Below are 25,994 nucleotides of genomic sequence, written 5' to 3'. Positions count from 1 at the left end.
GACATTACTAGGTCTTTTAAGAGTAGACGCAAAGAACTCGGACAACCTTACTTAGAACGGGGGCAGTGCTATAATACCCCGTATACCTACCTATTATAGTAGGGAAGGTGCGCTCGTATTATAATTAGTTACTAGCCTTTAATTTATATAGCTATATAACCCCTTATTGTTACTACGGTAGCAGTAATAGCGCAGTTAGAAGTTAGACATTGTCGGAGGTAAGGTTTAATATAGTTATATAATTAGGTAGTTAAGCGTTCAATTTAGCGCGGCTAAACGGCTTAGTTAGTCTGCTAAGTTAGCGGCAACGGAGATTAGGTTGTAATATAGATAGGCTACGAGGGCGCGGCCTTTAGAAGGGAAGCGTATATTAGGACTAAAGAGGTTACACGTAATTAGTATATAACTAGGCCGAGTAAAGCTAGGGTCTCGGTGCCTTAGGTAGGGCTTGGCGCTTAGCGTTAGGCTAACTAGCCTGCCTTCCTCCCTCTCCTTTTAGATCTCTATCGAATACTATACTAATTCACTACTACCCTATCTACCTACTAATATAACCCTTCTTATAAGTATCTTTTAAGAATGTATTTAAAATCTACCTAGAATTAAAGTCTATTTTTATTAGAACGCTATAATCTTACTATAATCTAGCGTTATAGTAATTATTTACTATAATAAAATTTTCTATTAAAAAGTTTCAAGTAAATTAGTAAAATATTTGAATATCTATTACCTTACTACCTCTTCTAAGTAATACTATTATTGGCTTTTAATATATCGTTTAAAACCTTAGATATATTGTTATACTATAGGTACAATACTTCCTTCTCTTTCTCTAAGCTCCTAGAAGGGTCGTATTAAGCTAACTACTAACTCCTTCTATACTTCCTATAGCCCTACTACTATATATCCGTAGCTTTAGTAGAGTTATATACCGCTCGCTACCTATTATAGATTATAGCTACTACTTATAGAAAAATAAGGAGCCGCTAGGACCTATATACTATAGGTAAGGCATTTACGGCCCTAAACTATCTCTTACTAACGCTAACTACTAGTAAACTCCTATACTAATAGCCGCGTTAGAGAAGTTCTAGCCTTACCGGGTACCTAGTACACTAATAATAGTGCCTATCCTAGATATAGAACGATATGTATAAAAACTAATAAACTCTCTATCTAAAAGCTATAGTTTAAATAGGCCTTATAATAATATTCCGTAGACTCTAGTACGCTCGAACTAAAGCGAGTTATAGTCTAATAATTCGTTATAGACCGAAAGCATATAATGCTTACGATACTCCTATATAGAAGATCACATTCTAGAGAAGAAGGACACTAGCAAAAGTAGGAGGGTATGAATAGCCGTATCTGGGCGCGAGACAAGGGCATTTGAGCCTTGCAGGGTATCCGGACAGGGACTGCATTAGCTGCGCAGTATTTACCCGATTTGGCGACGGTGACTGTGGTTACTCACTTCCAGACTATACTGATCGGTGCGGATAAACCGACCTACCATTCACCAACCGGCCGCTACCGAGAATATATTCACCCAAGGTCTCGAAGTCGAACGCTGTAGCTTGGAGACGGGACACTGTCGTAGAGATTGAAGCGCCAAAAGAGAACATGAGGAGATATACACCTTACTTCCACTCCCTCTTTCTTTCCTATATCCAATTCTAACCCTCAGCGAAAAAAAAACCTCACCGACAAAATATGGTATCATCAACGTGGAACTTTCCAAAACAAAAGCCACCCATTCATCTACCTACCCATTCCACCTGGTCCTCCACCTTCAAACCCTCCACCTTCGTACAAATCCAAGTACTAGCATACATATTAACCCGATCCGTACACATCCCCCTCGGAATCCTCGCCGCAACCCTCTTCGCCGAAAACCCACACTCCTCAAAAACAGCAATATACCAAGGCAGCAACCCAGAACTCCTGATCAAAACCCTTCCACCGAGTTTCAGTGCCCGATTGACAGCTTTGCATTGTGCGGGTGCCTCGGGACCGCCTGGGGTGAACCAGTCCATGCTGTCCATGAGGACGGCGATGGTGAGGGAGTCGGGTTGCATGCGGGCGAAAACTTCGGCGAGTTCGTCGGTGTGGATGCGGATGTCGGAGAGGGGGGAGGAGGGGGTGGAGGAGAGTTTGAGGTGGGATTTTGGGGTTAGGTAGGTTGGGTGGCTGCGTTTTGTGTAGTGGCCTGGGAGAAGAGTGAGCATTACGCTTGCTTGATGACTTTTTGGTGGTGGCTGACTTACCTAATAAGCAGAGCAGGTAGTAGTGATTGTCCTCACTTAATAATGTCTCCCTGGCGACGGGATCTAGGGTTTGGACACCATAGTTCCAGATCGCTTGACCACTTTTCAGAGGTCCCTCGCCTTGAGAACCGCTCTTGTGCTCGACTTTCTCCTGATCAGATTTTCTTGAGTCACCCTTAGATGCCAGCTCTCGCTTGAAATCCTCTTCAATCATGGCTCTCTGCTCGCCTGGAACACCGAGAGCTTTCCAGAGGAAACGCTCAGATCCTACGACAAAATACGCCAGGAGTTGAGAGAGCAGGACTCGTCGGACACGTTTGTTCCAGATCTCACGCTGTTCGGCCAGTGTCTCGACTTCGCAAAGTTTTCGCATATCGTTTCTGATACCGAGAAGGGAGCCGAGCCAGCTGACAAGTTGGAGAGCGTGGCGACTGCCGCCGGTGAAGTAGAGTCCTTTGCCCTTGGGGTTGAACGTGGAGGGACCGGCGTGGAGCCAGTAGTCGAATGCTTGTGAGGAGAGGTGGGGGGAGAGGCGTTCGAGGAGGAGTCGGTGAAAGTTCTCGTGCTTGCCTTCTCCGAACAGTTTCCAGAAATCGGCGTAATCGAGACCACGATACCCTGCAACCTTGAGCTCGAGAAGGTGATTCTGAGTCGGATTCAGATCGACTGCGTGGATTCGCTTGGGTCGTTCTGTGGCGTATGCGAGGATGTTATCGCCTGCGGATGTGATAGCAAGGATGACATCCTCAGAGGTGATCTTGAGCAAGCGAGAATCAACGCGGGAGTCTTCCCAGGTGAAAGCATAGATGTACTCGTCGTTAAATTGGCGGTGCTTAGGGAGAGTGTCGTCATAGTAGATTCGTGTCTTGTTGTTCTGGTAGTATGCTGCAGGAAGTGGAAGGCTGGCCGCGAGATTTACGACGGCGGTATCGTAGGCCTTGCTTCTTCGATCAGCGCTCGAGGAGCGGCGTTTCGTGAGGCCACGTGCATGAATATCGAGAGCAGTAATGAACGGGCTTTCAGTCACATCGGCGTCCACAGCTGCAACCTGCTCCAGTGGGTTGACGTGGCTCCTGGTACATCCAATGAAGATGTAGTACGGAATGCGGAAGCCAAGAAGGTGGCATCTGCGGTTGGTGCTGAGAATCGTACCAAACTTATACTCAATATAGTCGCGGCGAGCGGATTCCAGATTAACGCGATCAAGCTCAAACCAGGTTCTCCAGAAAACTCGCGAGATCCACATACAGTGCCTGTCAATGCTGCCACCAGTGTAGTTTCGGCCGGCAAATTCCACTTTATTCTGAACGTAGAAGTCAATCACACCTACGATGCCATTCGGGGCCAGGAGATTGGCAACGCTGTCAATGGCCGGATGGAACTCGGGAATCATGCTCAGACTGTATGACATGGTCAAAACGTCCGCTCCAACGCTGTCACGTGCATCAGTGTCGTAGGCGGATCGACCAATGCTGAAGTCTCGTTTCTCGTCCTCGATACCGGCCTCGTAATCTGCCAAGCGAAAGACTCTAGCGTCCTCGCAAATGACGTGAACATTCTTCCAGCCCAATCTCTGAAATCTCTGTCGCGCGATCTCGCACAAAGATGTGCTGAGATCGACTAGATATACAGCGTGGAAGGAATTTGGCACATCCACGTGCTGACCCATATGCTCAATGTTCCAGCCTGTTCCTCCTCCGATATCCACCCAGATAGGCTTCTTTGAAATCTGGCCTGTGTCTCGTCTGTGCTTGACCTGAGCTGCCACAAGAGCGAGCATGTCTTCTCTTCCCTGGAGTAGCTTGGATCGGGTGACATCGTAGATAGAGGCCTGGGACTTGTAAAAGCTCTCGAGAGCATCTTGCTGGTTTCCACTGGCGTCGCCAGTATGTGGCTTTAGGAAACACGTGTAGGCGAAGCGAAGTAGGTATTCGATGCTTGTAATTGCTTTACTCAATACGGTGACTTCGGCGAATGCTAGCAAGAACCATAATGCCACGAAAACCAGTCCGCAGATCGACGCCAGTGAGAGTTGATGCTTGGGATCAGCCAGCCATTCTTGGACTGGGCTCAGCATGGAAGCCATGATTGTTAGTCGATCGAGTGTCGAGCTCGCGTGCCCGAGGAGGTGAGGCACGAGGGAAGCACAAATCGAGCACGAGAGGTGGGAGGAGGAAAAGTCAGGAAGAAAAGATGTGAGGAGAGCAGGGCTAGGTGTAAGAGTACAGTCGGCAATACGCCATCTGCATTCATGAGAGCGGTAAAAGGATCCTGGTCTACTGTATGCTGGTCGTATCCAATGGCCAGGCAAGCTCTGCGGATCTCAATGGTCGCGGGCACCTTCGCGTCCTCTGCTACGCCGAATCAGCCAAGTGTGAGAGGACTGTACCTGTGACACGCAATGGTGCCGAATGGAATAATTCCATTGACCCCGCGATGGACAACACGAGTGCCCCGCGGTTGCGCTGGTTGCAGGCCACAGCGTGGTCGTGGTGGATGTGGTTGGGCGTGACAGCATTGGCGGAGAGCAATCAGCAGCCTATCAGGACTGCACATGTCGGCGGCGGTCGCCAGGGCAGGCGTGTACGAGTCGCCAGGTCCGGCAAAATCACAACAGACGAACAAATTTCGAGTGAGCTGCAGGTCGATGCAGCAGATGCAGGGTCGAAGCTTTACGTAGCATAGTGAGAAGCTCGATTTGCTTGTGACGAGACCATCAGCGCCCGTGCTCCAGATCGGCAGCTGACAGGTTGCTCGGCTGATGGCATTGACCAATCATCTTCGTTTTGATGATGGCGTGTCAACTTCACTTGCTGGAAGATGGCCCGTGGCATATCTGGATGAAAAGGCCGAGATACAGCCTCGAAGTTCGACGTCGTATTGGACCTTGACTTCGGGTGATTTAGGAAGGCCGTAAATGCAGCAGCAGACGCGTAAAAGCGGTAGAGAGACCTGGCTTTGGCCGAGTATCGTTTACCATTTCCACTGCTTGCAACACAGTATAATTGACCTAAGCGCGACGAGTGTTGTCTCCTCGATTTCAAGCGATCTTGCATTTCCTGGTAGGTCTAGATCAGCACACGTGCTCACACGACTCCTTGACCAGCAACAGTGGGCACGAGCGTAGGAACGAATTCGCCTGCACGAAGGCATCGAGATCGGTTATCAACGAAGTCGGGCTTCTCACGAGTCTGTATAGCGACTCTCTCGTCGACCAATATCTAAGAGGGAAGCATGGTAGAGTGAGGTGAGGTGGAAAGAGGCTGTCGGTCCATTCCGCTGTGAGGCATGTAAAGGACGATAGGCAGGATCCATCGCAACGACGGCAATATGCATCGAAAGGGAATCGAATATTGGACAAGCTGAATGCACGATATCCTACCATTTCTATCATCACATATTGTCCCGTGGCCTCGCTATGCAATCCTGGTAATACATGTTCTATGGCAAACAGTCCTGACTCGTTCTTGGTCATTTCGCACTGTACTTGGTCTTGCCAAAGTCCCATGGTACATATCTGTCGCGTAAGTTAGCCTCTCTGATCCAGCCAGCTGAGCCTGCCACGTCTCTGCCTACCTGTACTTGATCATGCTCTGAATCTGCCGTCTCATGGTCAAGAAGACCAGGATCAGCCAATACACCACCAATACCGGCCAGAAGACTGGCAGATTGAAGATTTCGCTCCAACTGCACAGAAACGCAAGCCCGACCGCTCGTGTAGCAGAATGCCAGAATTTGAACTCCGGCAGTCTGCGCACGAATGGCTTGAACTCCTGGTCGTTCTTTGTAGGTAATGATGAAGCTTGTCCCGCTGGCACGCCATCCTCCATGTCCGTATCTTGCTCGAGTGAAGGGTCGAATTTCGGCGAGATGAACGCGAGGAACAGGTTGAGAAGGTAGATGCCCAGTGCGTAGGCCACTGAGTTGGTTTAGCATACTATACGTCTGATGCAATGCGAGGAGCCGTACCAATGTACCATCCTTGCGCGAACACTATGCGCATTGCGAAGAGGAAGAAGAGCACGGCTGTGCCTATCCATCGGTATGCGATGTAGGGTGTGGACTTGTCGAGATAGGATTGGTACATCTATTGCAAACTATTAGCGCAATGCATTGCGACTGCGATTGTCGCATATGCATACTCTCTGAAAGCGCGTGGTCTGCGCAGAGACTGCCGCGAATGGCGTATCTTCAGGTGGTGGCCCGTCCATCTCCGCCTTAGTCTTCGAGGTCAATGTGTAGGGAGGGATTTGTTCGGCGCAGACGGCGACTTTTCCGTGCTAGATCACGACGATCCGCAATGCTTTAGATACCAGAGAGTGTGGAAGTGTTATGATCAGGAGTGAAGGCAGAAGGCAGCCTCGAAGTCGACGCCTCATCAAAAGATTCAACGTGTCTGCCACTGGCCGCTGGTGCCGCCACAGCTTGAGCAGTCAGCGGCTCGTTCCTTCTTGCCTGCCAGCCCCGCCATCCAATCTCCTCTCCTCCACCGAAAGTTTCCCTCGGCCCAAGCTCCAAGCGAGCTGTCGTGAAAGCTGTTCCTGGTTGCTGTGCATTTGAACGAGATCTCGAGTATCGAGAATCAGACAACAACCATTTGAACGCACAATGGCTACCATACTCTGCTCCAGAATGCGACCATGTGCCACCCAATTCGGCCGCTTCATGCTGCCATTGAGAACCAGAAACTACTCCAGCATAACAGAGAACACATTCGAGCACATAAAAGTCTCAACGCCTAGGAGCGGAGTTGGTCTAGGTACACTCGGTTCATAAAACGACAAGAAAGATTGCCGTTAATACAGGTCTAGTCGAGATCAACCGTCCCAAAGCCCTCAACGCCCTCTTCACCCCCCTCATCCTCGAACTAAACACCGCCATGAAAGCCTTCGACAAAGACCCCTCAATCGGCGCCATGGTCCTCACAGGCTCCCACAAAGCCTTCGCTGCAGGCGCCGACATAAAAGAAATGTCGACAAAAGACTTCGCCGACTCCTACGGCACAGACTTCATCGAATCCTGGTCCGAGCTCCCCAACACGATCAAGAAACCCGTGATTTCAGCTGTAAACGGCCATGCTTTGGGCGGAGGTTGCGAGCTGGCCATGATGTGCGATATTCTGTATTGTTCTGAGAAAGCCAACTTTGGGCAGCCGGAGATCAAGCTTGGGGTTATTCCTGGGGCTGGAGGGAGTCAGAGGTTGACGAGAGCGATTGGGAAGAGTCGGGCTATGGAGTTGATTTTGACGGGGAAGAGTTTTTCGGGGAGAGATGCGTATGATTGGGGACTTGCGGCGCGAGTTTTTGAGACTCCGGAACAGTGTGTAGACGGTGCGTTGGATACTGCGGAGCAGATTGCGAGTTACTCGAGGATTGCGGTTAAGGCTTGTAAAGAGGTTGTGAATAAGAGTCAGGATTTGGGGATTAGAGAAGGTGTGGAGTTTGAGAGGAGAGTCTTCCATGGACTGTTTGGAAGTGAGGATCAGAAGATTGGCATGAAAGCTTTTGCAGAGAAGAAGAAGCCGGAATGGAAGCATAGGTGAAAAAGTCATATCATGATGTTATACAAATATCACTACACAGCGGCCGTCATATTGCTTGCCGGTCATATAAAGATCATGAGGCTACTTCCTCATACCCATGCCAAGATGGTCAGCAGTGCCCGTCTGCTGGTTTGCAATCTGGTCCTGAGCAGATACTGATGTGCCGCCAACAGTTGCGCCGCTTTTCTTATCGCCTGAGAGAAATTTCAGCGCGAACAATACTTTCTGAAGCAAAAAGATCTCAAGCCATACCATTAGCAAACTGATTCAAAGACTCGCTCGCAGCCGTAGCCTTCTTCTGCCTGCCAGACTGAGTCTCCCCAGCCATCATATCCCCAACAGCACTCGAAGCACCTTGCAATCCCGCTAGAACAATTTCCATCATCAGCACACTCACTTCTCTTCCTCATGTTCATCCTTCAAACTTACACCCATGCCCTTTCCACGCATTCTTCATATCCTCCGCCATATTTCCCAAATACGACGCCGTGATGATCGGATTTTGTGATTCTTGAAATTGAGAAATGGATTTTGTGGCTTCTTCGCCTGAGCAATGTTTCTTTGATCAATTCATTTTGTTTGTGAAAAGCTGGTATATTCAACTTGGTCGCCAATGTTGCACAAATGCTACGTCATTGTTAGCTCGCGTGTCATGCGCGTGTGGAAAAGTTGGCAAAGTGCAGGGTTTCGAGCTTGGGTATGGATGGTCATTAGGGAGCTAGCTATGGATGTCTTGCAGATTGCGCAATTGTGTCCTACATTGTGCTTTATTACGTTTTGGAGTGAGGAAGGGTTTGTGTAGAAGATGGAGTACGGTGATCTGCTAGCGAGAGATGGTATACAGAAAAGTGATGGACTTAGCTCGGAGATCTCAAGCAGACTATCCCCTGTAAAAACTCGTCGCCTCGGAGCGTTCGTCGGCAAAACTAGGATTCTGGTGGAGTTCTCATACAAAACACGTCTGTGCTAAGTTATGCAAAGCGGATTCGACCAACCAGATCCCCCAGATCTTATACAGCAGTTCTACGGACTTAACCACGGACTTCGTTTAGGGGATGTACGACTGTCGCGCCTTCGTTCTGCAATTCGTATCGCAGACAGTGCATCACTGGTGGTGTCAAACATCGGAGCGACGACCGCCAGTCTTGGCCGAGCCAAGGCCCTCAGCGCCTTTGCCTCGACTGAACCTACACCTTCGTCGATGGGTCCAGGGGTGTAGCTTTGGTGTTGGGAGGTGTACATTCTGGAGTTGCCATAGACGACGAATGTTGCAGCTGCTGTCATAAACCCTATCGAAGTTTGATTGTTTGCTCTTCCAGCTCATAGGTGAAACTCTCGCCTTGCGGAAGGCCTAGTATCAATGCTGTACTAAGAAAGTAGAAGCTATCATCGTCTAAGCCGGTAGATCGCACAATGTATGGAAGTCGAGAACCTCGACAGATGGCTACTTGATCGCCTTCTCTCATGATCGCAGGTCCAGAGCCGACAAGCCGGGAATTCAAGGTGAAGAAGGAGCGATTCTTAGAATTCATGGCTATGGAATCCCCAAGGCGACGTCTCAGCGAAGAACCGTCTTCACCAAAGTACATGTATCCAGTGTTAAGCAGGTTTCTTAAGTTCCCGGAGAGCTTGTGTAGCATATTGAGTGTCTGGGAAGATCAAGCCCCACCAGCCGCCAGTGAGCAAGACAACAGTGAGGCCGTCTATGATCTCCAGACTTTCTGCAAGTGGACTGATTATCTCCTGCACAGCATTTATCCTTGAAAGCATAATAGAAGGACTCTCTTCCAGTTCACCAAAGGTCTCTGCGATGCGCACGCGGTCCAGGATAAAGCCATTGATCGACAGGACGTTGTGATCTTCTTCAGGCATGATGAGAAACTCCTCGTAATCATCTGAAATGCCTGTCTCGTAGTCAGTCCAAGAGAACGGTGCATGCTCTTTCGAAGTTCTGGCACGATCCCATATCCAGGTCCACGATCATTCTGCCGTTCACAGTGATCCATCGTAGCGAGCGGGTGGTGGCCCAACAGTATGAGATCGTCTCAAATGGAGGTACAGGGCCGTCGTGCAATGAGTGAACGCTCAGAAAGCAACGCACGGGAGCATTTGCTTGTGCAGGCTCTAGGCCAAGACCCGAAATTGGTACGTCTTGCTCTTCCGGCCCATCTTAAGAAGCCGCTGGCTGTGACTCGGCGTGGTGTGTCGCTACGGTAGATTGCGTGCATGCATTATTGCCGCTTCGCGGTGGAAAGGCCGCCCGCCTTTCTGCAAGCCATTCGTTCTGATGCCGCTTCAGCATATTCGAATTACATCTGCCACATCGAATCGCCCGTACTCTGATGGAGGAGATGATGTTTTGAACGAGCACAGATTGGCTTCCAGACCCTGGTTGCCTGGCAAAGACGTCAACCGCAGAAGCATCTGTGCGCACCTCGGCCTGAACCTTCTTCACTGCAAGGATTCAACCCGCACAGCGCTCACAACCACCATGATCCGCTATGCTTGCCAGGCCGATGATGAGGATCATGAGGTCAAGATCGTCCATGCAGCGATCGAGCAGCATTGTCGCGACTGCATGAACGCGATCAACACTCGACACCTCGATGTGAACACGTACCCATGGACGAAAGTGGCTCCCGACTTCTATATGCTCAATCCCACGGGAGACCGAAGGCAAGCAGTATCTAGAGCGGACGCATTGCACGATCTACGACTCATCAACGAAGCCAATCCGCAACATCGTATACGTATCGCCGAAATGACTGTAAATATACGCCACAAAGACGGCGAGAAGATCGCAGAAGCATTCATGAACGCGGAAGTTACAGGCTTGCCAGGACTGGGCGAGGGTGTTGCTAGGAAGACGGTTTCAAAAGTTGAGTATAGACTTATTGATGGTGAATGGATGGCTGTCTCGGAGTCGACAATGGATGGCATGGGCGCTTTCATACATCCGTTGGGCGAATAGTACGCCCGTGATCCATCTTACACCTCTACCATTGGAGTTCATGAGAATTAAAAAGCCGATACATCCAGGTTACTGGTCTCTGCATTGAGCTCCAATGGCCACGTAAGGGGCGGGCGCGCTCGAGAGAAGGTCAAGCCATTGCTTGCGAGCGAAACAATGCAGCAGTCAATGAGGATACGATACATGGTGAGCGTGCATCACCTGCTGCGCTTGAAGGCCCTGGTCTTGTATTTTCGCCCGTCAAGCTATTGACGATTGTCAGACATGCATCTGAGGTCCTTGTTTTACAAGGACTTGTTTTAGACCTCTCTCGATCACCTGAAAGTGAATGATCTGCATACTCACCAGATACCGCTTTCTCTTGTAGTATTTGAAGCTCGATGCCGCGCTGCGGAACTCAGCACCTCACAAGGTGAAAGGCCATTCAAATCATCGGACGATATGATACTGCATTTTTGATCGGACCATCACGCCCACTACTGATTCGCTACCACTCAAGTTGTCAAGATGTCTCGGGACGGTGCACCACCAGCAAAGAGGATGAAGTACTCTGGCGACTTTGTCACAATTCGAGTCGGCACTGGCGCCGCGCGAGAGACGCCCACTATTCACGAGTACATAATAAGAGAGAAATCGCAAGTCTTCCGCGCTGCATTCGATCGCAAGTGGAAGGAGGGCCGGTCCCGCCAGGTCGAGCTGCCAGAAGATGACCCAAAGATAGTTCACAGCTATCTTGATTGGCTCTACAGTGGTATTCTTGAATAAGATCCAATGGCGAACGCGGGCCTCTACACTTCACTTGTGAAAACGTACCTTTCTGGAGAGAAAATTCTGGACAATGGTTTCTGCAATGCGGTCATGAGAGCTATCTGCGAAAAATGCGATCAGCGGTATGAAGATGGCAGGCGGCGCTTCCTTGAACCAGAGGACCGAAAGATGATCTACGAGAACACAACTCCTGGGTCAGTGATTGGGCAATTTGCTATTGATGTCACCCATCAGAGCGGAAATGTTAAATGGCTACATGGCGGCGTAGACCATCCTGACTACGTCCTGGATGTGGCTATAGCATTCCTTGCTTCCAAGTAACAAGCACCTTCGACACCGAGCCTTCTTTCCCAGCTGGATAGGTGGATGAAGAAATAGAGATCAATCGTCGACCCGATACGAAAAGTGAAGGAGAGGGTGAATTGAGAACACCCCAATCGCCGGTCTGCTCTGACAAGTGACAACAAGGAGTCTATTACTTTTCGCCATCAGGACCATCTGGGCTACTGCCAGCCATTTCCGTTGCTCGGCAATGCGACCATCCGACGGAAAGGGCTTTTATGGCACTACTTTTCGGATCGATGACTTCCGAATTGGGTCTTTTGGAAATGCATCTTCTGTTTCAGGCAACATTTCTAGTCCATTGGCATAATGCAACGTGCATTTTGGAGATTCCATCGTCGAATAGGGTCCTGGAAGACATAGTGTGGGGACATTCGCCAACATTTAGAGTTCAGTCGATCGTGTGCTCGCAAGACGTGGATTTTGGCATGTGATTGGTGTAACCTCTAAAGCCACGTGAAGTGCCTGGCCAATGTCTCTCCTCATCTGTTATACTTTGATCAACGACATCCACTGAAGCACTTCAATCTGAGAAACCAGATCTTGTCTACTATCTTTAGCACGCCATCTCGGCTGGACGATTGCACTCTCTACGAAAGATGTCCGAGAACAACTCCTCAAGCCTATTGAATGGAGCACCGCAAGCCATCCATGCTACTGACTGTTGATCGGCGCAGACCGAAAAAATTGCCAAGCCATCAGCAACACATATTGACCGCTTTGAATTCCAGTGTAGACATTAAGGACATGGAGTCTCGCATGCTATTTGACAGATCGCAGTGCGCCTTCAAAACGACTCGTGCTGGAAAAGATCAAATACTCAGTACAATATGCTATCAAAGGGCACAGATATCCGTATCACTCGGAGCGAGACGTGAGTACCTTATTCCTGCACAACATGTGAAGTCTTGTATGGCTAACAACTCCCGGACAGAATGATTGATGACCGCATTGTGACCCTCCGCGTTGGAGATACCTCGAATGGCTCAACTCGTGACTTCTCCATCCACGAGGCCATTCTCGCAGAATACTCTCCATATTTCCGAGCCGCATTAGACGAGAAGTGGCGAGAGTGCAGTCGAGTCATGGAGCTGCCGTTCGACGATATCGATATCGTTGCGGCATACGCTCATTGGCTTTATTTCAAACGCGTGGCCTCGAAGCTTATCTCTCCGCCAAAACTTTCAATGGACGACGGGGAATTCTTGATGTTAGCACGGCTGTACTGTTTTGGAGAGAAGGTCCAGGACGAAGCCTTCTGCGACGGTGTCATAACCGCGATGACGCTCAAGACCTACGATGTTGCAGAGGACGGCACGAGGATTTTTCCTGGTCATTGCGCTGTTATGGCTCTTTACAATGGTACGACAAAGAATTCGATTTCTCGGAAATTTATGGTCGATATGTATTGCGAGTTTGGTATGGATCTGTGGATTCCTGAGGAGGCGGAGTTGAATCATCCCGAGTTCCTCGCTGATTTGGTTCGGGCTTTTCTTGGTGGGCGGAAATCTATCGTTCCGCACATGCAAACTAATTTTCCTCGGAGACGAACTTGGCATAAGCGGCAGCAGAGCCGGGATGGAGTTAGTACTGGGGTTTAGGATGTTTCGTTCTCGAAAACAGTAGCTGCACTATGCTTTCCGTTTCATTTTCCTGCCCTCCTGCAAAAGTCGCCGGCGTGGAGAGGGTCTGAGTCGAAGAGTCTTGTTCCTCCGCTGCCCATGTCAAGCCTTGCTGTGACAGGACTGGGTTTGACGGCGCATGACTTTGCAGTAGCAGCGTGCCTGGTCGTTCTTGTACAACATCGCGAATAGCGTTGAGGAGGTGATTAAAGTTCAGCAAAAAAACACCAGAATCATAGCATCAGCTGAGGTCCGTCGTCGCTTGGGCAGCAACACCGCAGTCGGACATTAGAGCCGCATAAGGAGCCTTCCAATTCCCAGGAACTGCAAGCTGCAAACCCTTGTGCGACCACACGGCCCAGCCGCAAGGTTTTTGGGCCTGGTAAATGTCGTGCAACGTGCAAAGACGCAAAACGCCACCAACGTGTTTGATGTCATGCAAGCCTCTCTGTAACAATGCACGCTGCATTGTACAACCACATAACTTCGGCACAACGCCGGATTCATGCACTAAACAATAGCTGAGCATATTAAGGCGGTTGAACAACCAGGATAGCTTTTTTGTGCATGTGCTGGATCAAGCTGTTGCTCCAAGCGAAATCGTCCGATGTGGGTAGTTGGCGGTGAGCCTGAGCCCGGACTTCCCATCCGCTTGGGTCTTCTGGAAGATGAGGAAGATCGACGATCACACGTGGTGCCGTTTTGTGCTACGACTCATAACAAGAGGCTCATGCGATCGTGACATCTGCGTCTCCGCGCATAACACACCGCTAGCCCCATTCTCAGACAGTCGATCTCGTGTTCTCATCTTACCAACCCATGCTTGCCATGGCTTCCTCATCATCTGCAAAGTCGTCTAGGGGTTGGGGGCGAGTGGAACCCGCAGTGCTGGCGGCAGCATCTGGTGCATGAGTTGGGCCTTGCTCATTCATCAGTGCATCAAGCTCGTCTTCGTCGGGACCTTCGGCGAAAGCACTCGCTTCAGATGTCTTCGCCGTTTTTGCGGCTTCGGCGCCAGGCTGAGCAGGATGATTTTCGGAGAGAAGTGCATCCAGCTCATCGTCGTCAGACCCATCATCCTCGAAGGGGCCAGCCTTTCTTTGCTTGAGAACAGGTGCGGTTGTTGGTCCTGATTCGGCGAGCAATGCATCTAATTCGTCATCATCTGGAGCATCGCCTCCATCCTTTCCTGACGAAGCTTGCTGCGTAGTATTCAGATCTGTGGCACCTTCACCAGATGTCGAGTTCTGCCGTTCTGTATCATTGGCATCACCATTCGCGCCAGACATCATAAGGTCAAAGTCGGGATCCAACTCTGGCTCCGGTTGTGGTGATAGTCGTCTGTCTGGCTTCGTTGCATCTAGCCAGGCTCTCCTCATGACTTGCATTCGCTTGCTATGGCCCACTTTCTCCAACATAGTGAGCGCATCTCGAAACTTTGCTCGGGGATACAAGTCGTCTAGCCATAGCTGGTATGTGTTGAGCAGACGCGAAATATCTGAAAATTCATGCCCTTTGCCACGGAACTTCACGCGAGACTTGGTGATCTTGCGCAGCTTTGGAATGCCTGCTTCGGAAAGTAATCTGGTCTTGGTGAGCTTCATACGGCGAAGTATGGCAATATTTTCCTGACCTGTTTTCGTCGAGCTTTGGGATCGGTTGCCGTTTTTTCTTGACCTGCACTTCTTGATCTTCGTCCCTGGGCCGTTCCTCTGTAGCATTCGGGTTCTGCTCATTGCCTCGTATCGGAATGTCGTTGAGGAAGTCTTCTACTGCTGCATCGTATTCCAGTAATCTATCACGGTCATCAGACTGCGCAGGGCCTGCTCGAGGGTTCGGCGATACTGCTGAAGGCATATTTGCTGAAGAGTGTCGTGCTTGAGTAGACATTTGCGATCTTTGATACCTCTGGAGGACGCGACGCGACGCGACGGCGGTTGCCAAGGTTGGTCGGAACGAACCTTAACTCTGATGCCTGTCGAACCTGTCGACTTTTGGAGCAACGACATCTTGCCCTCCAGAACAACACGGACTTCCATCTGACGGTATTGGGACTGAAATCCCGTCTAACACAGCTATCGCTGATGATCGCACGCCAAGGTTACGCTCCCTCAGATCACACGCAATATCCGGGATCGCCTTTCCAGCCGGTCGGTGAAGCACCCATCTTGCAATCAATTCCAACACATGGCGATTTGAGTCAGTCTTGCACGGCAGAGTCTGACACAAAGATTTGTCAGTCGAGCCATGGCTGTGGCATCTGCTGCAGAGCTGGAGCCAGTGGCACGGGTGGCAACAAGAGTCAAGGCTCTGCTCCAACATGCCCGAAGCACAAAACCAGAGACAACAATCGAGCCTCCTCTCAACGCTACACACCTAATCGAAGACATCCAAGCGCTACATGATGTCTTTGACGGCGCATACGATCAGTCGTATCGTTTCTCTGCTGTAGAGACAGCATTCAGAGAGATATTTTATTCTCTCATACATTCTACCGAAATCCACGATCCGGCTTTTGGAGAAGTCTGGAACTTGCTGGACGTGGTTCTAATATGTGGCGATGAAGGCCGATGCGACCCTGGACTAGTATGCTGGCTGATCGAGGAGCTTTTGGACAGCCAAACAACGGAAGGATGCCGAACTGTCTTCGACTACCTGGACTCGCGACGAGAGAGGTTGGCTCAAAAGGACTTCCACAAGAAGAATTTGGTCTTTCTCAGAACTTGCAATGAGCTCTTGAGGCGTCTAAGTCGTGCAGAAGATGCGATCTTTTGTGGTCGAGTTTTCTTTTTCCTGTTTCAGACATTTCCCTTGGGAGACAAAAGCTCCGTCAACCTGCGAGGAGAGTTTCACACGGAGAACACGACGAAGTTTGAAGTATCAGCGCCCGTAGAAGGAGAACAGATGGACGTCGATTTCAAAACCGGAGAAACACCAAGCGACACAAAAGAAAGCACCCCACAACCTGCCGCTCCGACAAAACCTGGGAGCAAGGCGATCCCGATAAAGGCAGCTCCGAAGAAGGTAGCTGAAGAAGAGGTGTTGTCCACGGAGCAGTTATACCCAATTTTCTGGCGATTGCAGCACGACTTTTCCGATCCGACGAGACTTTTTGACAACGACAATTTCACGGTCTTCAAGAAGGGGCTGGCGTGCACGATTGCCAAGTTCAAGAAAACTCCCACGGTGGTTCAGACAAAGTCCAGTGTAGAGGGTAGGCGCGGTACCAAACGCAAGATGCACGGCGATGGGGGCGAAGAAGAGAGCGACAATACTCTCGTTGACAACTACAATCCCAAATACCTCACCAGCCGTGATCTTTTTGGCCTGGAGCTTAGCGATCTTGCCTTTCAGCGTCACATTCTCGTTCAAGCTCTAATTCTGATCGACTTTCTACTATCGTTGACGGAAAAGGCGAAGAAGCGTCTAAATGCTGTCTCGACCAACAGGGCTTTGATCCACGCCTTTGTCCTGAATGAGGAAGACGCGAAGTGGGCAACGTCTACGCGATCAACCATCACATCTCACCTCAACATGTCGAACGAAGGCCGCCATTACTGTCGTATGGTGGAGACCGTGCTGGCGCGAGACAAGAACTGGGTGCGGTGGAAAGTGGAAAGCTGTCCATCGATTGTCCGCGGACCTGTATCGACAGAAGAAGAGTTGCTCGCGAGGACTGGAGCGGCGAAGTTTACACGTCCACGTACCATCCCCGACAAGCCGCAAAACGTGATGAACCTCAGCTTCCTTGATGAGGTCACAGGCGGTGGTCTGGACGCCCTGAAGCATCCTTCTCGATACACCGCGCCGTCGATCGAGCAATTGGTGGAGCAAGTCAAGACCGACAAACTCGATGCAGAAATGGCGATGGACGAGGAAGAGAAGAGCAGTTACGAAAACGCTATTCAAAACGCGAAATGGCGGGCTTTGCGTCAAGCTCGAGCCACGAATTTGAGCTTACTGGATAAAGTCGAGAGCACTAAAGATTTGGAAGAGATCATGAGTCCTCCTGAGCAAGCTACTGAAAATGTTGAGGCCACTGAGAACACTGGTGAAGATACCAACGCTCCTGTATTAACCATTGCGGCTGAGGAAGCGGAGGAAGCAACGGCTGTTGAGACTGAGCCTGTTGCAGTGGTATCAGAAAGGGAAAGCGACAAGGTTATGGCAGAGGCGGAGGCGGCATGATCTGTAATGCGTTAAGTTGTATCATAGATCTTCGGACGCGAGCAGCAGATACTGTATCGGCGCGATGCCCGTTATTTATTTATTTTTTTTCCCTCCTTCAGCTCTTGACATTCATTATTCTGCTGGATTTGAAAGGGAGAGGGTAAGTAAGAGGCTTCAAAAGACGGGGCAAGCACCCCGACTGTTCTAACCCGGATAAGACATTGCTTCAGCCCCCTTTTGACTTCGGTTGCATCTTATCATACAACTGCAGTGCTGACCGACTTGCATCTGTGCTGGCGAAGGTGGTCCTTGGCGTCTGTCTTTAAGCTTCTTTTTTAGAAAATGTTTGAGGCTCGCTTGCGCCTTGCGTCTGGGAGGGAGAGGAGATGAGAAGCGTTGGTTGTACAGTCACAGTCACAGCGTGGTCTGGAGAGTGCCTCAGGATCGTGCAGCTGGGAAGACGAGGTGTACTGTACAGGAGTGTTGGGCGGCTGTCGTCGCTGTTTTGATGCCATTCATGGCCTGTGTCGGAGGCTCGGAGTGGCTGCCGGCGCCGGCGCCCCTGGCCCCCCGTCACGCTAAATCCTTGCGGACTTCCACAATGGTTCCTGGCAGAAAAGAGCCGTGCGCGACAATAAGCTTCCGGCGCGAGTTTTCGCGCAAGGCCAAATCTGACGCCATATCATGTCTTCGGTCTTCCTCCATACAGTCGAGGGTGAAGCGATGACTCGATGAGGGTGTGGTGGAGGCAGAGGGACGAGGGTCACGAGCAACAGCTTGCCTACCCACACCCGCCCATGGCCCTGTTTGAGAAGCGGCAAGCGAGCCAACCCCGGCGACTATCATACAACCTAATGGCCTCAAATTTCCCTGCAAGCGTCTCATCGTGGGCAGACTCGGCAGAGATTAATAATTGCGCAGGCAGCCAAGCAGCACAGCACAGCACAGCACAGCACAGCACAGCACAGCACAGCGCATACGCGCCAAACACCAGAGCCAGAGCCAGAGCCAGAGCCAGAGCCATCAGGAGTGCACGGTCGCGCTGCTTCTACAATCGACATTGTTCGAGAAATTCCAGGAAGGAGCACCCTGGCGACATGTCAAACGATAGCCGTCGGAAGTCGCTGTCCGCTGTATCACCACCACACCTCCAGCCGACCACTGCGCTGCTGCCAAACCTGGAAGCTGACTGCTCACACGTGAGCTCCATGTGCCGTTCTGCCACCGCCACTGCCACTGCCCCCCGCACCGCAGCCAGGCCAGACCAGGATCGAGAGACTTTTCCTCCCCTCCGTCATGTGTGCCTGGCCGTGGTTGTTGATCACGTTCAGCGTGTCTCGCCTCGCTCGCCTCGCCTCGCCTCGCCTGATCGCACGCTTGTCCCGACTGGCACACGCCGCAGCATACCCGCCGCCGCCAAAACCCATCGACCGCACCGGCAACGGCTGGCCTCCCGAAGAGGGAATTGCAGGTTCCAGAAAAGACGGTCTCTGCGACATAACATGCCCTCAGAGTCGTCTGAAAGGGATCCTGCCGCCATTTGTACGGCACGGCACGGCACGGCACGGCCCGGTCAACCACCCACCTGATCGACTCACCCTACCCAGGACCGTTGAAGATCTCTTCCGTGCACCGTAAATTGCCCGTGCGAACGCATTTGACTGGGGTGGATGGACGGCATTGCCCACACTTGATCATCCGTTGACGCTCTGGCTACATCGATATCCCACCGAGGAGACGGGCCTCGCTGGCAGGGCTCGTGACCGCCCAACCCACGGCCCGGCTGGCGTGGCGTGGCGTGGCGTGGCGTGGCGTGTGGGCTCTCTGCCTGGGCGATGGACGAACCACGGAGACGCCAGCACAAAGCAGCAGATTCCTCTGTGTTTCTCAGATGCGGCAGCTGCTTTCCTGCAGGAGCAATGCCACAGGTGCACCAGGCGGTCCACCCCGCAGAGCTCCATGCCAGAGCTCATCCACCCCTACTAGCACAACCGGGCTTCAACGGCTATCTCGCAGCCAACCACATGAGGCGAGAACGTGCGTTGTGACAAGGGTCCTTCGCCATGCGATCCACCGGTCCCATCGGAGGCTTTCTAGCCTTGTCGGACGGGCACTGATCCACCCCATGTGAGAGTCTACACTTCGCAGAATCGCTTCCGTCTGGGATCGACTCGGCAGCATGGCGGACCTTTCGTCGTTTCTGGTTGGCGACGCTCTTTCGGCTCTTTGGCCGCCTGCGTCCGCAGCTTCGGTGGCTCCCGAATATGTTGGAGATCCAACCTCGCCTGCTGTTGCCCAGCAGCTGCTTGTTTGAGGAGTGATGCTTGCATGCGCCTACACACCGTCTCTGGATATCAAGATTAAGGAACGGTGCCACAAGCTGGCACATTCCGCCCGTTCTTGCCCACTCACCAGAGTGCAATCAATTGACCATCTATCTGCTTCAACAGAATCCGACAGTCAGGCTCCCGATCATTTGGCGACGATAGCATCGCGCTTGTAGAATCTTGTGTGGAGGCATTGCCTGGCCTTCGCGAGCGCACTACCATTAGTTCAGACAACTTCCCTGTGCAGTCGCCTCGAGCCTCGAACGCCATCCATGAGGATCCACCCCGGTGCAAGACCTTTACTGCCTGAAAACCTGAAGTATCTGGCTGTCGGCTCGAGGCATCATCGATAGTGACAACATCAGCCACAATCTGTCGACCTTGACCTATTCTCGACCGCTCGATCAATCAGCCTTTTCGAGTTTCTACGCTTAACACGCCTCCTCTCCCCAGGCACAATACCTTGCTCGGCTTTTCCAGGGACGGCCCGGCGACCCAAGGCACGAACCCTCGTGGGAGCTGGGAGAAGATCGGATCGTGGCCAGTCGACACTGGCTCGAGACATTCGGCAGTCTTTGCATAGTGCAGCACAATATCCTTGTGCATGACCTTGAGAACGGCCTTAAACCCCAGAGAGACGCTTTCATCGTCACAACAATACTCGCTCTCTCTATCGATTCTGGACAGGACACAGCAGCACTGTCGAGTCAATCCATCGCGGAGAATTTCCAGTCGACGTTGGTTCTCGTTACTGGGAATTCCATTGGTCGATGCTACTTGGCGGGTGACTTGCTCTGATACAGTATGTCGAGGCCGCCCTGGTAGATCGTATCGTGCTGACATAGACCAGAGCACCACCCACGTCTCAAATGGTTGAAGAACGGTATCAGGTGCCATTATCGCCGCCAAGTTCTCCGCGTATGTCGGACAACGCGACAAAGACAGGCGACTACCATCACGGTCCGCATCACCTGCATCATGCATCGAGTGGTCCTACTTCGGACTACCAATCCTACCAACGCGATCGCTCAATCCCGCCTCTACGATCGTACAGAAATACACCTTACCCTTTGGGATCAGGCGCTCACTATGGCCACGAAGGCAATACTTCAGCACCATCGACGTACGATGACCGACAGCTGCTCTCAGATCCGCATTCAATGGGACCAGCAGACTTGCAGTCATCGACCTACGACGATTCGACACCCGCAAGTCTGGTAGACCGTCTGACTCCTCGCTCACCTGGTGCCAGCAACAAAGATCAAGCAGATGACGACGACCTTGTAGATGATTTCGGAGGCGAAGAGCCTGAAGATGAAGGCGAAAGACCGCCAATGACTGCTGCTGAGCTGCGCGCTCAAAAAAGGAAGATGAAGCGTTTTAGGTTCGCTCACAGCCTGGTGAAGGAACATTTTTGGGCAGCAGCGCTGACATTACCTCAGACTCACGCACAACCAGACTCGCTTCCTATTGAGCGAATTTGCTCGGCAACCACATCCAGATGCTGCGCAGCGCGAAAGGTTGGCGCGAGAAATTCCTGGGCTAAGTGCCAGGCAGGTGCAAGTATGGTTCCAAAACAGGTGAGCCGTGCGCACGAAAGCACGTCACATCGAATGCTGACGCCTTCGCAGACGGGCCAAGCTCAAGAGATTAACGCAAGACGACCGCGAGCGAATGATGAGATCCAGAGCTCTGCCATCAGGCTTCGACACAACTCAAGCACTGCACTCTCCATTCGGCGCACAACCTCCATCGATGGGAGCGCCAATGTCGTCGTCAATAGGAGGGTTTGCAACATATGGTGACAGCAGCGCAGTACGACCATTGACTTTAGACACTTTGCGACGTGTTCCTGATTACGAGCAGTATGGACAGCAGTATTCCAGTCCAACTGGTGTCAGTCCAGCATTGGGCGCATTTGCGTTCACTCCACCGCAGTCGACATCGGACCATCTCTCGCCTGGTTCGGCGACCAGCAGCATGTCTCCCTACGTTCTTCAGCAGCAAGTCCCGTACGAAGCTTCACGACGACCGCCCACAGGTCTACCATCTTCAGGCCACACGCCATTCACGAGTCAACCACAGCTCCAACGACTACCTCTGCATGAACGACTCAACAGAACGATGGGCGAGAGCACAGGATCGCCATTACGAACCAGCGTATCATATTCGACACTTAACAGCACGAGCACACCACGGCACATTCCGGAGCGAGCAGCGTCATTCTCAGAGCATTCTGTCACCCAGCCAAGGCCGCAACTACAAAGTATCGGTAGTCCTAGTGGGGAACCAGGACCGTATGGATTGGGCTTTTCATGTGCGTATCTCTGCTCTACAGCAGGGCGAAGATGCTAACGGCGGACAGATTCTCAAGTGCCACAGTACCAGCAGACAAACTCGCAGCAGCAGAACCCTCTAGGCGGTCAAGTTCAACAGGCGACAGATACAGATCAATTTCGACGACCAGCATACAGCGCATACCCAGCTTCGACATACCGCACATCTCACGTTCCGCAATACGCGGGCTACCCTACCCCCTACTCCTCGCAAAACTACTCCAGCGCTTACGCCCAACATGGCCAAGTAACCGAACCAGTGTCAGACTCACAACCTGGTCAGCCCATGCATGAAGCTCATCAAAATGCGGCCGGAGCTTCTCATCCATACATGCTCAGCGCCTACAACGGACATCGAGTGACGGAGAGTCAGGGCCATGACGGCGGCTATTAGATTTTTCGACAGGCCAGGCCAATGGAGACCTATACTCAAGACGTGACTCCTCCGATCCCCAATACCACCTTTGGGTGTGTTGTGCCGCCAACATTCACCTGCACCAGGCATACAGCGCCTTCACGCATCGGAAGACTATCAAATTTTCCCATTTCTGGCTAGCAAGGGTTTCAACCGAATTGAATTCTCGGCTTCGCTGTTAGGCGTAAAGGTCATGGTAGCCCTCCGATGGGTGAAGACGCTGTATCTGCAGCATCCGGGCGAGCGACACAACACTATCGATGCCGAAGTTGCACATTCAGATTTTCGCGCGGTTCCTGGTCCTGGCCAACTGTTTCTTCTTCTTTTCACTTCAGGCCTTACGACGCAAAAATCTCTCGGGCCTTTTATCGAAAACTCGGATGCGCACCCATACGACATTTTGAGTCTTTTAAGCTCACGCGACATGGCATGATACCCACTGTACGTAAGGTACAGTCGCGGCTTTTACTTTATCTCTTCATCTTCTGGACGCATTGGATGGGATGGGATGGGATGGGATGGGATGGGATATAGGGTAGTATTACTTAACCTTGAGGTTTGTGTTGGTTCTATAGATGATGATAAAGATGAAGACTTTTTTTCCCAAAGGATAGAAAGATACGGCTGCACTCACACGATCAAACCTTGGGTTTCTTGCAAGAAGTGTATCGTATTGTATCGTATCGTATCGTATCCTAGCTAGTATCGGACCGAGATATAATTTAAGTATCCTCGTTATATTAAGCGAATAAAAAACTAAAAGTAGATCGTATATCCCCTTTAGACTAAAGAATAGGATATGCTATCGTATCTGTACTATTCTTCTTTTCGAAGAATTCTAGAATTATCTTCGTACTAAGAGTAGACGAAGATAAAGTTCTTACTAAGAGAGATTAGTATATTAGTTAGTTAGTTATATAGATTTTATAACTAGAATTCTTATTATATATAGAGGTAGATATTAATTAAAGGATAGGATAGGATAGGATAGGATAGGATATTAAGATTAATAATTAGTAATAGGTTTAGTTTATTATAGCCTTACGGGTTTAGTTAGTTTATTATCTATAGGAAGTTAGGTTTTCTCGAGGAGGTTAGATATAGGATTTCGAACTTTAAAGAAGGAAGGTAGGTATAACGTTATAGTATAAATAAATACTATAGTATTTATACTTACTCGAGGGTTTAGTTCGGTATAGCGGCCGATTTCAAGTTTAAGCTCTTAGGGAAATAGCTTCGGTTATTAGCGAATATATAAGTTAGTCGTTATTGTTATTATTATAGGAGTGTCGACTGCTACTCTAAAACCTAAGCGTAAGATTAGAGGCCTGTCTCTAAGCTTAAGGCCCTAGCTACGGTCGGCTGATAGAGTCGGAGTCGTGCGCTACAGGCATGCGATACTATAATAATAACATTGTTCTAGAACAAAGTTTGCGGTCTAATATCTACGTCGCTTGAGAGCAGGTGGCTTGGATAGGACTTGGACTACTATATATATATAGAGGATAGCGTTTTAGAATTCTAAGTACTATCGTAGATCTTATACCTTATTAGGGCTAAAGAGGCTATACGTAATTAGTATATAACTAAGCTAAGTAAAGCTAGGGTCTTAGTGCCTTAGGTAGGGCTTAGCGCTTAGCGTTAGGCTAACTCTCCTACCTTCCTCCCTCTCCTCCTAGATCTCTATCGAATACTATACTAATTTACTACTACCCTATCTACCTGCTAACATAACCCTTCTTATATAGTATTCGATCTACCCTTTAAGGGCAGTAGCTAGATAGTTCTTATTTCAAGCTTTTAGCGGTATAGCTACGAACAAGACTAATCTAACTATATTACGCCCGAAGAACGGGACCTATACGTACTATTCTATCGAAACAACCGTACCAATTATTAAGCAAGGCCTTCTATACGGCCTATTACACTAAGTTAAGTATACTAGACCGATATCTACTAATTCCGCTACATCCGTATCTTAGGGGCTAATAATATATTATTAGTGTCGCCTCTTATAATAGCTAGTTTATTACGAAACAACAACCGTGCTACCGCTAGCAGCGCTAGCAATAACAACGCTAGTAGCATAGTGCCTACTAAAGTGCCTACTAAAGCACCTACTAAAGTGCCTCCTACCGAAGAGCCTACTATAGGACCTACTAAAGAAGAACCTATAATTCTAGGTAACGACCTAGAATTGCCTGTCGACGACATTCTTAATAATATTGTTAACCGTCGATATAGCTAACTAGCCTTTAGCCCCTAGCTAGTAGCGAGGCTTTAAGAAGCTACCTAAAACAGGCTTACTGCCTTACGTTAAGAACAATAGCTAAAGGATAATCTTCTCGAGATTCGCCGCCTCTAGGAATCTCTAACAACTACTACTAAGCTAATAGTAGGACCTTCTTTACTACCTATCTAAAAGAAGGATGCTAAACTTAAGGACTATATCGTATTTAATAGCTCTAGTCGGAAGTAGTACAACGACTACATTCGTAACTATAAACTTAACTAGCGCAACGTACTAAGAGCGCTACTAGACGACTATTCCTTAGTCGTATACGCTATATAGTACATTAATAGCGACCTAAAGCGTATATAGGATAACCATTTTAACTCCCTTAACGATTAGACCGCTATTTAGTAGCAGACCTACAAAACTATTATACTAGATACCCTTAGAAACCCTATACTAAGGCAATAACATACTTAGGACCTATATCTTCGAGCTAAACAGAAGACTAATTAATCGGCTCGCTTATTCGAGGCCTATTTAAAAACCCTTAAAAACGACCTTCCGCCTAAGACTAATTCTATATAGATCTCCGAGATACGCCTAAAACTTAGATAGGAGCTTATCCTCGAATTAGACCGTCGCCGTGTATTCGAACAAGCTAATCTAATACGCATTTAATTTATAGTCGAAGTAGAAATAGCCGAACGGGCTGTTTAGCTCTAATAACGACTAGAATTAAGGTCTAAGGATCCGACTAACTAGTACTAACCGTAGCAACCGTAGCCGCGGAGGAAACTAAGGTTCCTACTAGGACAATAATGCTAATAGTAGGAATAGTAATAACGACCGTAGAAGAGGCCGTAGCCGGCGGCTATATAGAGGAGGCCGTAATAGGGGCCGTAGAAGGGGCTCGTATCCCTATAATACTAACCGCTCGGCTAATAATAGTAATAATAGCTACGGTAGTCTACTAACCGGATTAAAGTGCTTCAATTGTA

The 25,994-nt window shown here is 49.9% G+C and overlaps 10 protein-coding genes across 10 annotated transcripts; 6 read left to right on the top strand and 4 right to left on the bottom strand.

The window, feature by feature from the left end:
* Positions 1 to 1,757: 1,757 nt before the first annotated feature.
* On the bottom strand, positions 1,758 to 4,353 carry MYCFIDRAFT_191528 (uncharacterized protein; the record flags this gene model as incomplete). The annotated part of the gene is made up of 3 exons (XM_007933982.1): positions 1,758 to 2,209; positions 2,268 to 4,204; positions 4,256 to 4,353. The coding sequence occupies 3 exons, from the start codon at positions 4,351 to 4,353 to the stop codon at positions 1,758 to 1,760; spliced, it is 2,487 nt and encodes an 828-aa protein (XP_007932173.1).
* Positions 4,354 to 5,738: 1,385 nt separating this feature from the next.
* On the bottom strand, positions 5,739 to 6,478 carry MYCFIDRAFT_42323 (uncharacterized protein; the record flags this gene model as incomplete). The annotated part of the gene is made up of 4 exons (XM_007933786.1): positions 5,739 to 5,784; positions 5,844 to 6,186; positions 6,237 to 6,354; positions 6,410 to 6,478. 4 exons carry the CDS (start codon positions 6,476 to 6,478, stop codon positions 5,739 to 5,741), a joined length of 576 nt encoding a protein of 191 aa, XP_007931977.1.
* A 421-nt stretch (positions 6,479 to 6,899) lies between these two features.
* Positions 6,900 to 7,809, top strand: MYCFIDRAFT_146595 (uncharacterized protein; the record flags this gene model as incomplete). The annotated part of the gene is made up of 2 exons (XM_007933981.1): positions 6,900 to 7,026; positions 7,079 to 7,809. 2 exons carry the CDS (start codon positions 6,900 to 6,902, stop codon positions 7,807 to 7,809), a joined length of 858 nt encoding a protein of 285 aa, XP_007932172.1.
* A 2,491-nt stretch (positions 7,810 to 10,300) lies between these two features.
* Positions 10,301 to 10,780, top strand: MYCFIDRAFT_200689 (uncharacterized protein; the record flags this gene model as incomplete). The annotated part of the gene is made up of 1 exon (XM_007933980.1): positions 10,301 to 10,780. The coding sequence occupies one exon, from the start codon at positions 10,301 to 10,303 to the stop codon at positions 10,778 to 10,780; it is 480 nt and encodes a 159-aa protein (XP_007932171.1).
* Positions 10,781 to 11,320: 540 nt separating this feature from the next.
* Positions 11,321 to 11,545, top strand: MYCFIDRAFT_146355 (uncharacterized protein; the record flags this gene model as incomplete). The annotated part of the gene is made up of 1 exon (XM_007933979.1): positions 11,321 to 11,545. The coding sequence occupies one exon, from the start codon at positions 11,321 to 11,323 to the stop codon at positions 11,543 to 11,545; it is 225 nt and encodes a 74-aa protein (XP_007932170.1).
* Positions 11,546 to 12,825: 1,280 nt separating this feature from the next.
* MYCFIDRAFT_146637 (uncharacterized protein) lies at positions 12,826 to 13,491 on the top strand (the record flags this gene model as incomplete). The annotated part of the gene is made up of 1 exon (XM_007933978.1): positions 12,826 to 13,491. One exon carries the CDS (start codon positions 12,826 to 12,828, stop codon positions 13,489 to 13,491), a length of 666 nt encoding a protein of 221 aa, XP_007932169.1.
* An 830-nt stretch (positions 13,492 to 14,321) lies between these two features.
* On the bottom strand, positions 14,322 to 15,369 carry MYCFIDRAFT_83337 (uncharacterized protein; the record flags this gene model as incomplete). The annotated part of the gene is made up of 2 exons (XM_007933977.1): positions 14,322 to 15,096; positions 15,146 to 15,369. 2 exons carry the CDS (start codon positions 15,367 to 15,369, stop codon positions 14,322 to 14,324), a joined length of 999 nt encoding a protein of 332 aa, XP_007932168.1.
* Positions 15,370 to 15,759: 390 nt separating this feature from the next.
* Positions 15,760 to 17,700, top strand: MYCFIDRAFT_42306 (uncharacterized protein; the record flags this gene model as incomplete). Its single annotated transcript, XM_007933785.1, has 2 exons — positions 15,760 to 16,187; positions 16,263 to 17,700. 2 exons carry the CDS (start codon positions 15,760 to 15,762, stop codon positions 17,698 to 17,700), a joined length of 1,866 nt encoding a protein of 621 aa, XP_007931976.1.
* A 1,118-nt stretch (positions 17,701 to 18,818) lies between these two features.
* Positions 18,819 to 20,906, bottom strand: MYCFIDRAFT_179986 (uncharacterized protein; the record flags this gene model as incomplete). Its single annotated transcript, XM_007933976.1, has 10 exons — positions 18,819 to 18,874; positions 18,908 to 19,068; positions 19,106 to 19,281; positions 19,316 to 19,590; positions 19,617 to 19,678; positions 19,707 to 19,795; positions 19,824 to 20,005; positions 20,060 to 20,089; positions 20,114 to 20,408; positions 20,448 to 20,906. The coding sequence occupies 10 exons, from the start codon at positions 20,904 to 20,906 to the stop codon at positions 18,819 to 18,821; spliced, it is 1,785 nt and encodes a 594-aa protein (XP_007932167.1).
* Positions 20,879 to 22,739, top strand: MYCFIDRAFT_200686 (uncharacterized protein; the record flags this gene model as incomplete). Its single annotated transcript, XM_007933975.1, has 4 exons — positions 20,879 to 21,393; positions 21,452 to 21,589; positions 21,641 to 22,275; positions 22,375 to 22,739. 4 exons carry the CDS (start codon positions 20,879 to 20,881, stop codon positions 22,737 to 22,739), a joined length of 1,653 nt encoding a protein of 550 aa, XP_007932166.1.
* Positions 22,740 to 25,994: the final 3,255 nt, after the last annotated feature.

This window comes from Pseudocercospora fijiensis, assembly GCF_000340215.1.
Source record: "Pseudocercospora fijiensis CIRAD86 unplaced genomic scaffold MYCFIscaffold_12, whole genome shotgun sequence".
Lineage (NCBI taxonomy): Eukaryota > Fungi > Ascomycota > Dothideomycetes > Mycosphaerellales > Mycosphaerellaceae > Pseudocercospora > Pseudocercospora fijiensis.
This window is presented reverse-complemented; position numbering and strand designations above follow the sequence as displayed.